The sequence below is a fragment of the Rhincodon typus genome, chromosome 44 (genome assembly GCF_021869965.1).
Source record: "Rhincodon typus isolate 14 chromosome 44, sRhiTyp1.1, whole genome shotgun sequence".
NCBI classification, from domain to species: domain Eukaryota; kingdom Metazoa; phylum Chordata; class Chondrichthyes; order Orectolobiformes; family Rhincodontidae; genus Rhincodon; species Rhincodon typus.
The window spans coordinates 537,442-552,397 of record NC_063375.1 but is presented as its reverse complement, the minus strand read 5'-3'; the positions used below and the strand labels follow the sequence as shown (position 1 = coordinate 552,397).

General features: G+C 44.3%; 1 protein-coding gene across 1 annotated transcript in view; it reads right to left on the bottom strand.

Moving 5' to 3' along the window:
• Positions 1-10,037: 10,037 nt before the first annotated feature.
• LOC109924572 (host cell factor 1-like) overlaps positions 10,038-14,956 on the bottom strand; it is a 22,309-nt gene continuing 17,390 nt past the window's right edge. Inside the window, exons 13-14 of the mRNA XM_048619928.1 lie at positions 12,927-13,015; positions 10,038-10,233 (exon numbers count right to left, since the gene is read on the bottom strand). Of these exons, the coding sequence (XP_048475885.1) occupies positions 10,038-10,233; positions 12,927-13,015 (285 nt within the window). The remainder of the gene's footprint in view (positions 10,234-12,926; positions 13,016-14,956) is intronic.

Sequence of the window (14,956 nt, the reverse complement as noted above, 5' to 3'; positions counted from 1 at the left end):
AAGAAGATCAATGAAGGTAAAGCAGTAGGCGCCATCTAGATTGACTTCAGCAAGGCGTTCGACAACGAGAGACTGGTTAACAAAGTTAGATCACATGAAATACAGGGGTAGCTAGCCAATTGGATACAAAGTTGGCTTGAAGGTATGAGACAGGGTGATGGTGGAGAGTTGCTTTTCAGACTGGAGGCCTGTGACCAGTGGTGTGCCGCAAGGATCAGTGCTGGTTCCACATGCTTTTCATCAATTATATAAATGATTTGGATGTGAATATAGGGGGTATGGTTAGTAAGTTTGCAGATGACACAAAAATTGGTGGTGTATTGGACAGTGAAGAAGGTTATCTCAGAGTACCATGAGACCTGGATCAGATGAGCCAATTGGCCAAGGATTGGCAGATGGCATTTAATTTAGATGAATGTGATGTATTGCATTTTGGTAAGGCATATCAGGGCAGAACTTCTCAGTTAATAGTAGGGCCCTGAGGAGTGTTGCCAAACAAAGAGACCTAGGGGTGTAGGTGTATAGTTCCTTGAAAGTAAAGTCACAGGTAGGCATGGTGGTGAAGAAGGTGTTTGGCACACTTGCCTTCATTGATCAGTGCATTGAGTATAGGAGTTGGGATGTCATGTTGTAGCTGTACAGGACATGGGTGAGGCTACTTTTAGAAATACTGCATTAAATTCTGGTCTCCCTGCTATAGGAAAGATGTTGTTAATCTTGAAAGGGTTCAGAAAAGATTTACAAGGATATTGCCATGAGGATTTCAGCTATAGGGAGAGGATGAATAGGCTGGGGCTAATTTTTTTGGAGCATCAGAGGCTCCTTATGACCTTATTGAGGTTTGCAAAATAATGAGAGGCACGAATAGGGTGAATAGCCGAAGTCTTTTTCCCAGGGTGGGAGAGTCCAAAACTATAGGGTGTAATTTTAAGGTGCGAGGGAAAAGATTTAAACGGGGCCTGAGATGCAATTTTTTCACGCAGATGGTGTACATGTATGGAACAAGCTGCCAGAGGAAGTGACGGAAGCAAGTTTGAGGGATAGGGACCAATGCTGGCAAATAGGACTAGATGAGTTTAGGATATCTGATTGGCATGGACAAGTTGGACCAAATGGTCTGTTTCCGTGCTGTACATCTCTATGACTCTATCTCAACAAAAAGCTGATCTAGTGAGTCATTGGGCAAGGTACCAGAGGTAAGCCACTGATACCTCCTGGACAGTCAGTACCCTCAGGAGCTCCTCTAGCTTTGGCCATCTGTTGTCATCCTTGCCATCTTATTTGAATCTCCACTCTTCCACTGTTTAAGCTCCCTTAACTCTACTAATTCATGCATTTTCACCAAAATGTTAAAGTAATTCATAGTTTAAACAGCCTCTTTCTGTTTGTACTAACATCAGATCAGAGGAGATTTCAGCAGCTTGACTCCTCTCCACCATTTAATAATTCATGGCTAATCTGATTGTGGCTTCAACTCCATTTTCCCGTGTGTCGCCCAGAACCCTTGACTCCCTCATTGATCAAGAAGCTGTTTAACTCAGCCTTGAGTATTTTTAATGACCTAGTTTCCACCATTTTCTGGGGTAAAAATTCCACAGATTCACAAACATCTGAGACAAGAAATTCCTCCTCATCTCTGTTGGAAGACTCCTTATCCTGAAACTGTGCCCCCTCATTCTAGATTCCCACACGAGGGGTAACATCATCTCAGCATCCACCATATCAAGACCTCTCCCTTCAGGATTTTATATGTTTTAATGAGATCACCTTTCATTTTTCTAAAGTCCAATGGGTACAGGCCCAACTTTTCCTCAGAAGACGACAAACTCCTTCAGGTCTGGAATCAGCCAAGTGTACCTTTTCTGAACTGGCTCCAAGGCAACTTAATCTTTCCTTAAATAAAGGGACTAAAACTGCACACAGTCCTCCAGTTACAGTCTCACTAATGTAGGAGCAAATTACTGCAGATGCTGGATTTTGTATTAAAAGCAAAAATGCTGGAGATCACAGTGGGTCAGGCAGTATCCATGGAGAGAACAAGCTAATGTTTCGAGTCTAGATGACTCTTCATTAGAGCTGAAGTGAAGTGTGGAGGGGGTAGCATTTATGATATATTGGGAGGGGGTTAGAGTGCTGGGGGAGAAAGGATGTTGATAGTTCAGATTAAGTGACTGGAATGTGAGAATGCAGACCAATGGTGTATCTGACTGCCAAGCCTGCATCTCCTTTCTAACTGATTAAGGATTTAACAGGAGGGAGTCAGCCAGCCAATTCAGGGTTATTACATACATTCGCATCAATTGTATACTCCTTTGAACTTTTACTTATAAATTCTGTGTCTTGATACTTCCTCTATCATTACACCTGAGGAAGGAGCAACGCTCTGAAAGCTTGTGTGTTCAATTAAACCTGTTGGGCTATAACCTAGTGTCGTGTGATTTTTGACCTTGTCCAACCCAGTCCAACACTGGCACCTTCACATCATGGCTACCATCGACACCACAAACTGCTGGTTCAAAGTGGAGAAGATCTTCAAGAAGATCGTGCATATCGACACAGACATGAAGATTCTACAGAAATGCAGAAAGCAGAGAAGATCCCAAAAGGACTACAGTTGACAAACCCACTCAAGTCGACCTACAACACAGACTATGCTGAGAGAATTTACCATTGTACCTCTCACAAACACCTCAATCATCTCATACACCAACTCTACAGTAGGCGCCGCAACCTTGAAATTGAGATAGAGTCCATATTGTCGACTTGCGCTCAAGATACAACAGAAAAGTTATGAGACACTTCCAAGCAAATGAGGCACCTACATGCACACCAAGAACAAGAAACTGGAGAAATTGGCATCACCACCAACAATAACCAAGCCTCCCCTGGTACCACAGTTGAAAATGGTACCACCAAGGGGAAATCCATCATCAATTTACTGACCATACCCTTCAACCGGACAAAATCAAAGTTCTCAGCTGAAGGCTCAATTTCTGTCCCACCACCAAAATGGTGCAGCAGACACAAAGGAATTCATCAGACGAATGAAACTCCAGAAATTCTTTCAAGATGTCAGCAGTGAGCCCAATGAACCAGAGCAGTCGACAGAAAGATCCATGGTGGAGCGACCGGAAGCCACATTCACAAGGTAGCACAAAACATCACCCAGGCACAATGCACCCCAATCCATGCCCTCAAGACCAATCGCAACATTGTCATCAAGCCAGCAGACAAAGGAGGAGCCATCTTCGTACAGTATAGAATGAACTATTGCAAAGGAGTGTACTGACAACTGAACATCCAGGAATACTACAGACAACTACCTATCAATCCGACTAATGAACACACCCATGAACTTAACAAACTGATCCAGACTTTTGGTCCGGTCCTTCAGAGTACCCTGCGCAATCTCATCTCGTATACTTCTCAAGTAGGAGACTTCTACTTTCTTCCGAAGATACACAAAGCCAACACACCTGGACATCCCATCGTATCAGGCAATGGGACCCTCTGTGAGAGCCTCTCTGGCTATGTCAAGGGCATCTTGAAACCCATTGTACAAAGAAATCCCAACTTCTGTCATGACACTACAGATTTCTTATAGAAATGTAGCACCCACAGGCCAGTCGAACGAGGAACATTCCTCATCACAATGGACATTTCAGCACTCCAAAGCAGCATCCCCCACGAAGACGGCATTGCTGCAACAGCCTCAGTACTCAATACCAACAACTGCCAATTTCCGAATGCCATCCTACAACTCATCCACTTCATCCTCGACAACATCTTCACCTTCAACAACAATCTTCATCTAGACACATGGAACAGTCATGGGGACCAGATTTGCACCCCAATATGCCAACATCTTCATGCACAAGTTTGATCAAGATTTCTTTGCTGTGCAGGACCTTCTACCAATACTATACACCAGATACTTTAACGACATTTTCTTCCTTTGGACTCATGGTGAGGAATCACTGAAACAACTACATAGTGATATCAACATTCCCACCATCAAATGTACCATGGACTACTCTTTAGAATCAATTTTATTCTTGACACGCACATCCCCATCAAGAACGGACACCTCAATACCTCACTCTACCTCAAGCCCACAGACAACCTCACAATGCTGCATTTCTCTAGCTTCCACCCTAAACATACTCAAAAATCCATCCCCTATGGACAAGCCCTATGCATACACAGGATATGATTAGATGAGGAGGAATGCAACAGACACCTGTAGGTGTTAAAGGATGCCTTCATAAGAAGGGGATACGATGCTCAATTCATCGATTTGAGACGGAGACTCCACTTTTCTGCTGGGATCACACATTATACTAGATATTCGGCTTCAGTCTGAGTGCTGCTGCAGAGACTCACTTGCAAACTGCTACAATGGACTGGCTATGTCATCAACTGGCTATCCTGCTGCTGGTTCTGGACACTACTTGGACCTTCACTTCCATGGAGATTCCTCCATCAGTGTGTCATCTGATACCACTCTTATAGCTGCTGGAGTTCATGGGACACACCTGCCTCCAAATCCGTTGATGTTCCTTGCTGATTGTACCTGACCTAAGTCACCATTCTCCCACCATGGGACGTTTGGACTACCCACCCAGTGCCTATTGTCTTCACACCATTAATTGAGGAATGTGTCCTGTTGTAAGTTGCTCTTGCCTTCAACATCTGACAGGAACAAGTGCTCACCACCAGATGGTAGCAGAAAGATTTAAAGCGTGTCATTTTTATGTTGCAACATTGGGCACACGAATGACAGACAGGGTTGCAAAATGAATAGCAGCCGTGGTAAATCTGCATATGTACAAGTGGATTGTTACCTTGCATTTGGGATTCATTATAACTCATTAATTCATCAATAGATTAATATCAGAAAACCTAGTGGTGTTGAGTCTTTCCTCCTTGTGTGAGAATGTAGAATGAGGGGTACGGAGTCTTCCAACAGAGATGAGAGGGCCATTTGACCCATTGAGCCTAGGCCAGCCCGTGGACAATGCATGGCTCCCCAAGTTGTCTACAGCTTGTGACGGCATACAGAAATCTCAGTTGAATCTTTGTTTAGTCTGGAAAGAAGCTAATCACAGGATGATATGGCCCAGAATGAGGACGATTCAGCACATCATGTCTACTGGCTCTCTGAGTTCTACTATCCCACTGCTCTTTCCCTGTAGATCTATAAATGCTTCCTTTCAAGTGTTTATCCAGTTTAGCTCCCTCAGCGCTGACCCTCCAATACTTTGATACTCTTTTAGTACTGAACATCCAACATCTGGCCCTTCCTCAGCACTGACCCTCAGACAGCGCAGCACTCCCTCAGCATTGACCCTCTAATAGTGCGGCACTCCCTCAGCACTGACCCTCTGACAGTGCAGCATTCCCTCAGCACTGGCCATCCGATAGTGCTGCACTCCCTCGGCATTGACTCTCCAATAGTGTGGCACGCCCTCAGCACTGACCCTCCAATAGTGCTGCACTCCCTCAGCATTGACCCTCAGAGATTGCGGCGCTCCCTCAGTTCTGATCCTCTAACAGTATGATCTGGTTCTTTCAGTACTGACTCTCCAACAGTGCAGCATTCCCTCAGCACTAATCCTTTGCAAGGCCGTGCTCCCTCAGCGTTAACCGTCCAAAAGTGCAGAACTCCTTTACTGTAACCCTCCAATAGAGCAGCTCTCTTTCAGTACTGATCCTCCACTATACAGTGTGGCACTCCCTCAGTATCGACTCTCCGATATTGCTGCATTCCTTCAGTACTGAACCTCCACTGTACAACGTGTTGTCTTCTGTTCCCTTAGGATCAGGGCCAGAAAATAAATTTAGACCAGAGCCAAAGAATGAGGAAGTCTTCAACATTTATGTAAGACAAAAAAGAGCAAATTTTAACAAGTCTCGTGATGAGCTGAGCAAGAAAAGTCACGACAAATTAAAAGTGTAAAAGGACCAGCATTCAGTATAAAGCCACAATTTTGGCAAGAAAGATTGTAGCCAGAGATCTTCATTCAATATTTCTGCGGAGAAAAGTGCTTGCTGTTTTCGACAGTGAAAGGTGGCAGAAACTCTGTAAAGGGCAGGAAGCCAACATTTGAATCACGACAGAAAAGCTAAGAAAACCCTGAAAATGGTATGAAACCCCAGTAAGGAGTACAGAGATACTGTATTACAAGGGAACAAGCAGAGGGGATTAACTTAATTTGGTGTCACATTTGGCATAATAGAGTGGGCCAAAGAGCCCGTTCCCATGCTGTACTATTCTATTAAAAAATGTTACAGAAATACAGTGTTAAAAAGACTGACAAATAAATTGATTGATTTATTGTTGTCACATGTACTGAGATGCAGTGAAAAGTGATGTTTTGTGCACTGCACGGGCAGATCGTACCATACGAAGTGCATCAGGGTAGCAAAATAGTGTGCCGAATACAGTGTTACAGCTGCAGGGAAGGGGCAGAGAGAGAGACAGATAAGGATTAACACTCAAAAGGTCCGTTCAGAAGTTCAATAACAGCGGGGAAGCAGCTGTTCTTGAATCTATTCATACATGTATTCAAAAACTTTTATATCTTCTGCCTGATGGATGAGGATGGAATAGAGTATAACCAGGGTGGGAGGGGTCTTTGATTGTGTTGGTTGCTTTCCCGAGGCAGCGGAAAGCATAGTTGGAGTCAGTGGATGGAAGGCTGGTTTGCATGATGGACTGGGCTGTGTTCATGACTCTCTGTAGTTTCTGGCAATCTTGGGAACAGTAGTTGCCATACCACACTGTGATACATCCAGATAGGATGCTTTATAAGGTGCATCTATAAAAATTGGTAAGCATCCTTGTTTACATGCTTAGCCTCCTGAGGGGGTAGAGATGTTGTTGTGCTTTCTTGAATGTTGCATCAATGGGGCTGGATTAGGACAGATCGTTGGTGATTACTGTTCCCAGAAACTTGATAGTCTCCACCATCTCCACCTCAGCAACACTGATGTAGACAGGGGCATGCGCTCGGCTCCGCTCCCTGAGGTCAATGACCTTCATTTTGCTGATGTTGATGGAGAGATTGTTGTCCTTACATCATGCCACTAGGAACTCAATCTCTTTCCTGTATTCTCTCTCATTGCTGTTTGAGATCAGACCTACAACGGTGGTGTTGTCACCAAATTTGCAAATGGAGTTGGGCCAGAATTTGGTGGAGCCGAGGTTTAGGCCTCGGAATTTGGAGATGAGTTTATTTGGAATTATGATGTAGAAGGTGGAATTATAGTCAATGAGTAGGAGCCTGATATAGGTATCGTTGTTATCCAGATGTTACAGCAATGAGTGTAGGGCCAGGGAGATGGTACTAGGTGTGGATCTGCTGCTCTAGTAGGTGAATTGCAAAGGGTCAAGGCAATTTCGTAGGCTGGAATTGAACTGAGCCATGACTAACCTGTCCAAGCACTTCATAATTATAGAGGTCAGAGTCACCAGGCAATAGTCAGTGAGGCATGCTCATGATTTTTCTTTGGCACTGGGATGCACTTATTGAAGCAAGTGGGGTCTTCAGATTGTAGTAAGGAGAGATTAAAGATGTCTGAGAATATACCTGCCAGCTGGTCTACACAGGGTCTGAGTGTATGGCCAGGGGCTCCATCCGGGCCAGTCACTTTCCAAGGGTTCACTCTCAAGAAGGCCAATCTAATGTCTGCTGTGGTGACTGTGGGTACAGGTGCATCTGAGACAGTTGGGATAGGTGACATCATTTCACTGACCTTCTTTTCAAAGCAAGCAAGGAAAGCATTGTGCTCATTGGCTAGGGATGTACTGTTGCCGGCAATTCAGTTTGACTTTGATTTATAGCCAGTTATGTCGTGTAAACCTTGCCACAAATGATGGGTATCCATGTGGTTGGTCTGGGTCTCAAGCTTAGTTTGGTGTTGCCTCTTGGCATCCCTGACGGTCGAACCTGGATTTCCTGTATAGGTCACAGTTGCCCGACTTGCACGCTTCAGACCTGGTCTTCACTAGGGAGTGAATCTCTCAGTTCTTCAATGGTTTCTGGTTGGGGAGCATTAGGATTAACTTCTTTGGCACGCTGTCTTCTACACACTTACTATTTAAGTCTCTGATGGTGGTGGCATACTCATTTTGGTTGGCCACTGAATTTTTAAATATGGCCCAGTACACCGACAATAAGCAGTCCTGTAGAAGTTCTTCTGTTACCTCAGACCAACATTGCACTCCTATACTGATCCTTATGCTTCAATTTCTGCTTGTAAACTGTGAGGAGGAGCACAGTGTTGCGAAAGGAAATACTCAACATTTAGCTGGTGCAAAGAATGGAGCAGTGGAACAGTGAGGTCTCACAGATGTCTGGTCATCAACAAGAATTGCAATATTTGCAAAACTATAAGTTAATTCCAGAAGATGTACAGATGTAATATATAACTTCAGAACAATGCAAGTACTGGTGGTCACACATGCAAAGAGGTTTACACAGTAGAACACTCAACACCATTAGAAATGATACCTACATTTAACAAGATACCTCCATTGGAGGAATTCCTAGGGAAACTAGCTCATCCAGAAAAGAGAACTGTCCAATGGATCAATGGACAACCTGTTGATTTTGTGCTTAATACAGAAGCAATTGTAACTGTCCTATAAGATCAGTTACCAGCTGAAGGGTACAAGTTACAGCCTACAGAGATATGACAACATCCACAGGTGAAATGACTGTCAGAGACATACGTCATGAATTGTTATGATACATTCATATTATTTTATAACATGTGTTCTAAAACATGGAAGAATTGATTTTATTTTCTGATCTGTGAAGGTCTGCTATTTTATTTTTGTAAAGGTCAGAAACTCATTTTGGACAATGAGTTCAAACCAATATTTACAGTAAGTAATGAGATTGTGGCTGAATTGCCTACAAGTCACTTGGAGTGATAACTGTTGGGGTGTTTGCTGAGTTGAGTTTTACTCTGTGAGAGAGAGAGAGAGAGAGACAGACGGGGGGGGGGGGGGGGGGGTTGTTGGAGAGAGAAGGGGGCCAGAAGCAGTTTCATGCAGAGAGAAGAAGATGTAACTAACAGCAGAAGTGCTGCTGTTAGCAGTCTCCAAACAGTCAGGACTAGGGCAAAGTCAGTAAGAAGAAAGGTCCAGAAGCAGAAAGCTGTGGAGGTTTCAGAGACAAAGACATTCCACAAGGTTGTTGAAGACATGAATTTAGGGAATCATGTTAAATTATACGTGAGTTGAGTTAGCAGCTTGTTTTAAGGGTTTTGGGAAAAAAGGACACAGTTTTCACACAGAGGGAGGTGTGTGTACAGAATGAGCTGCCAGAGGAAGTAGCGGAGGTGGGTACAATTACAACATTTAAAAGGCATCTGAATGGATATGTGAATAAGAAAGGTCTAGAAGGATATGGGCTAAATGCTGTCAAGTGGGACTAGGTCTGATTGGGATGTCTGTTTGGCATGGACGAGTGGGACCGAAGGATCTGTTTCTGTGCTGTATGACGTATGACTATGACAATTGAATTTACAGCTGTGTCAGCTGAGCAAGAGTTCTTAGCTTGGAGATTGAGCTAACTCTTCACTGGGTTTTGACTGACTTTGAGGTTGTTGATATGGTAAAAGAGATTTATTTTACTTCTGATATTTATGATGTGATCATTTCAATAGCTGTTGTATTGCATGATATAGTAATGTTCCTGTGTGTAATAAACTTGAATGTTCTTTTCTTAAAAATATATTGGCAGCCCCTTGTGAATAAGTTCACTGATTGACCTCCACAGCAAACAAAAGTAAAATAAAACTTATGATTTATCAAACCAGGTACCAATCTAGGATCATAACAATAGAAATATGAAAAGCTACACCACAATACAACAGAAAATGTGTACATTGTTTGCAATCAATCAACTTTTCTTTTGTGTCTGCATGCATGTGTCAATTTCAACTTCGTCAGAAAAGTTGGAGGGGCTGAGAACAGCTGGACCAAAACCAAACAGCTGTCCAAACACTGGTCCCGGAAAAAACCATTATTGATCAAGTCGTAACCAGTAGAAGATTTCACTGGGCTTCTCAGACTCATAAACTTCCCACAACCCAAACAGATTAAACAATCCAGCAATATCTCTTACATTCGCAGAAAAGAGTTGTTTGACATTGTCAACATAGAGAATGTCATAGTCATCACGAAACTGTTGGAAGTGTTCAATCTTCTGTCCTCTAGAACTTAGCAGTTAACACAGAGCTGGTGCTGAGAGAACAGAAATCTCTAGTGACATGACTGAGAGAATGAAAAGTTTTAAACCACCAGCCAAACATCCACAACGGATGCAATGGCATAGTGGTATTATCGCTGGACTGTTAACAAAGACCTAGGTAATATTCTGGGGACCTGGGTTTGAATCCCGCTTACAGCAGATGGTGGAATTTAAATTCAATAAATATCTGGAATTAAGAGTCTAATGATGACCATGAATCCATTGCCGATTGTTGGAAAAACCCATCTGGCTCACTAATGTACTTTAGGGAAGGAAACTGCTATCCTTATCTGGTCTGGCCTACATGTGACTCCAGATGTACAGCAATGTGGTTGACTCATAACTGCCCTCTGGGCAATAAATGCTGGCCTAGCCAGCGACACCCTCATCCCGTGAATGAATGAAATAAAAAAGAGGCAAGTGAAGATGCCCAACCTGATCAACGCAAGTCAGCTGAGCTGCATCTAATTTCATGGGAGTCAGAGCAAAGCACTGCAAAAAAAAACTGCCCCTTCCAATTAGAAAATGATCGTACGATCCAGAAATCCAGAATAATACAAGGAAGAACATTCAGGGGATTACGGATGCTCTAGATAAGAATGGCCAACAAGAGCATCTACAAAGAACAATGTTCTTAAAATCACAGAATTGTTACAGCACAGAAGGAGACTATTTGGTGCATCGTGCCTCCATGGCTCTTTAAAAGAGCATCAATACCTAATGTCAATCTCCTGTCTTTTATCGTACCCTTGCACACTATTTCTATCCAAATATTCATCTATGTGAAGGAGACCTGAAAGATAAAAGGTCCTCTAAGCAGAGAAATTGTCACAGGTCAGAACCAAAGTCAACAATCATCAATCAAGCAAGAGATCTACCATTCTTTTATATCTGAGAGAGGGTGTTCTGAGAAAAGAGTGAAAAATCTAGAACACCCAAAGGTAGAGACCTGGGAGCAGATGGGATAGTGGTAAATGTAATAAAGATATTTACACAATTATATAATGAGTTCACTATTTTAAAGAAAGCATATTTTTAATTTTACTTTATTTTTGATTATGAACTGAAATGGGAAAAAGGACTGTCTTAAACACCAAGGACTGTGGAAAGAATTGCTGCACTTTTTAAAAGTAGATTACCTGATACTCATTGTAAGTGCTGTTTACACAGCTGCTTGTTCAAGCAGTGGGTGAGGTTACTACAGACATGCTGATCCTGGGGTGTGTACGAAGGGAAATTTCCCTGGCAACAAGTAGATGATTTGTCTGTGGATTAGTGATCATTAGTTGATGACATGGACTCTTGCCTGCCACCAACTATGCGGTTAATTCCCTGGTTACTGGATAGCTTATAGGGATGAATATTTGGTTAGAAGTCATCAGACCATTGAAAAGGAAAGAGCTGTTCTTTTGCTTGCATTGGAGCCTGAAAAAAGCCAGTCTATCTCTTCCCATCAGTTCTGTAAGTTGTCGCTCTTAATCTATAGATCAGACACTTTATGAGCATGAACCAGCCACCCTGTCCCTCCTGCAAGCCAGTGAAAGTACCTGGAGAAGTTTGATTTTGATTTATTGTTGTCATGCATACCAAGATACACTTGAAAAGTGTTGATTTGTGTGCTATATGGGCAGATTGTACCATACAAAATGCATCAAGGTAGCAGAACTGAGTGCAGAATAGTGTTATACCTGCCAAGAAGGTACGGAGAGAGAAAGTTAATATTTGCGAGGTACATTCAAAAGTCTGATAACAGCAGGGAAAAAGCTGTTCTTGAATCTACTTGTACATGTATTCAAACTTTTATATCTTCTGCCTGATGGAAGAGAGTATAACTAGGGTGGGAGGGGTCTTTAATTATGTTGGTTGTTTTCCTGAGGCAGCAGGAAGTATTGATGGAGTCAGTGAATGGAAGGCTGGTTTGTGCGATAGATTGGGCTGTGTTCACGACTCTCTGTGGTTTCTTGCAGAATTGGGAAGAGCAGTAGCCATATCATACTGTGATGCATCCAGATAGGATGTTTCCTCTGGTTTATCTATAAAAATTGGTAAGAGTCCTTGTGGACATGCCCAATTTCCTTAGCTTCCTGAAGAAAACCAAAAGGGCATCTTAGCAAAGGCTGTGGACAGAGACTATTGAACTGCCTTTTCTTTCCTTCCATTTTTTTTTATCTGTACACTTGTGAATGGGGAGTCTGGTTCTTCTGACTCTGATGGGACATGGGAGACGTGTATCGGACTGTACCACGTCTCTTGCACCTGGAGTGTCTCAGGAGAGATTCCTCCTCTTCTTCAGGCATTAACGGTATTGAGGCTACATTCATCATGGACTGTGAGGTTTCTTCGACGTTAGATGATGGAGCAGGACCCATGGTTTCTGACAGTCTTTATGGCTGTTCTGAGGCGCCAGGTATGTTTTGCTCCTGCCCTGTTTGCAAGGTAGCAGCTTTCATGTAAACCACATGTTTGTTTAGGACCACCTCACCTTACCTGAACTTTGTACATCATGGGATCTGACCTTGTGTTGACCTCGACTCATACACACACAGGGCCATTCGACACCAAATTTTGTCACCTTAAGTAACCTGTCTCCCTTGTTTAGAGGAGGCATGTGGCTGGCATTGGCGTTGCTGCTGTCATTTCATCCTACCCCCGCACCCTTACATGGGAATATTAGATATAACCTGATACGGAGTCTTCTCCTCATCAACAACTTTGCTGGAGCTAACCCTGTAGTTTCGTAAGGGGTGGTCCTATAATCGAACAGGAAGTGGGACAGTTTGGTATCAAGTGAAGCTGTAGGCTGTTTCTTTAAGTCTACCTTCAAAGTTTGGGCTGCTCTTTCTGCTAGACCATTGAACGATGGATGGTATGGAGTTGTCCAAACATGTTGAATACCATTCAACTTTAGGAAATACTTGAAATCCCTGCTGGTAAATAACATCCCATTGTCCGTTACCAATAGTTTCAGCAGTTTCTGTATTGTGAATGATGTTCGCAGCTTTACAATTGTCATTTCTGAGTTTGCCGAATAAACTCGATGTGTGTTCATACACTTTGAATGGGCATCCAGAATGACCAAGAACGTTGAGACCATGAAAGGACTGGCATAGTCAAGTGTAACTGAGTGTGGGATTCCTTGATTGGCCCAGGTTAACATCCCCAATTAGGGATGTCATACTTAATGAGATCCACCTGGCCCTTGTTTACAATTACTAAAGTAGACTCTTTACATTTTTTTACCTGGTTGCACAGTATCTTGTAGGCTGTTACATGGCAAGGCAAACCCCGTTTGAAAGGAACATTGTCATCACCTCTTGTGCTTGCTGAGCAACGCATGTTCCTGGTCCAACAACACCCTCATTTTTAAATTCTGATCCTTACTTTCAAATGTCACAATGGGCTCCTTGTATTCCACTTCCTATCACTTTCCCAAAGACACACCTCCTGCCCAATGACCTCACTCCTTTGCTTCCCCAAGATCATGTTCCATCTCACACAGCTCCGACAACACTTACATGACCCTGCTGCTCTCCCCTGACCAACCTCTACTCCCCAAGACTTTCTGCCATCCTCTCCACAGCAAGACCCTCTTCCAAAATCACCTCTGCTCCTCTTCCAAGACCACAAACTTTTTCTCCAAAGACCAGCCCCCAACACCACCCTTCCTCCTCTCCCAATACCACCCCCTCCCAAGATCCTGCCTCCTCTGTTCTCCCAAGACCCTGCACCCTTTGCTCTACCAAGATTTTGACACCCACGCCTGCTCCTCCAAGATCATGCCCTCTCACGCAGTACTATGCCCTCCCGCCAAGACCTGTCCCCTGCTGCTACACCATTCTGCTACACCAAGACCCCATCCCTACCCGAACGCCCCGCCTCAGCTAGAGGTTCACTCCCTCTCCCAAGATGTGGGGGTGCTACTGTTGGATTGGGGTGGACAAGGTCAGAAATCGCATGACACCAGGTTATAATCCAACAGGTCCGTTTGAAAACACAAGCTTTGGCAGATTAGCCCCTTTGTCAGGTGACTTCACAACTTGAGACCACACCCCTCTCCCCAAAGACCCCACCCCCTCATCAGGGACTCCACCTCCTCCCTCTGGGAAAGTGGCCCTTCAGGATGGAACCACGCCCCTGCAACCAGGAACCACGCCCCCTCACACATAGACCCCGCCCCCTCACCCTTATACCCATACACTCAAGCCTGGACCCTCGCTTTGGGACATGCCCTCCGGCCCCTCACAAAGGGACCATGCCCCTTCGTCTGGAACCCCGCCCTCTCACACTGGGACCAATGTTCCTTCATATAAGGGATCATGCCCTCTCACTGAGGGTCCCGCTGTCCCTAAACGACCCCGTCCCCTCACCATTGGTCGCTGCCGCTAGCTCAGGTACCCTTACATGGGGACATCACCCCAAACGGGGACCACCCCCCTTAACACTTGAACCCGTCATCCCATAGGGTGGACCCTCCCATTTTGGAACCTGCCCCCTCATCTTGGGTCCCTGTCCCTCACCAAGGGACCACACCCCCCTCACTATGGGACACAAAGTCTCCACCCTGGACCCACCCCCTCACTTTGGGACACACCCCATTCACTCCGACCACGCCCCCTCACGCACGTTCGACGCCCTCTCTCGCTTTGGACTCCGCCCCCCCCCCCCCCCCCCCCCCCCCCCCCCAGGAACCC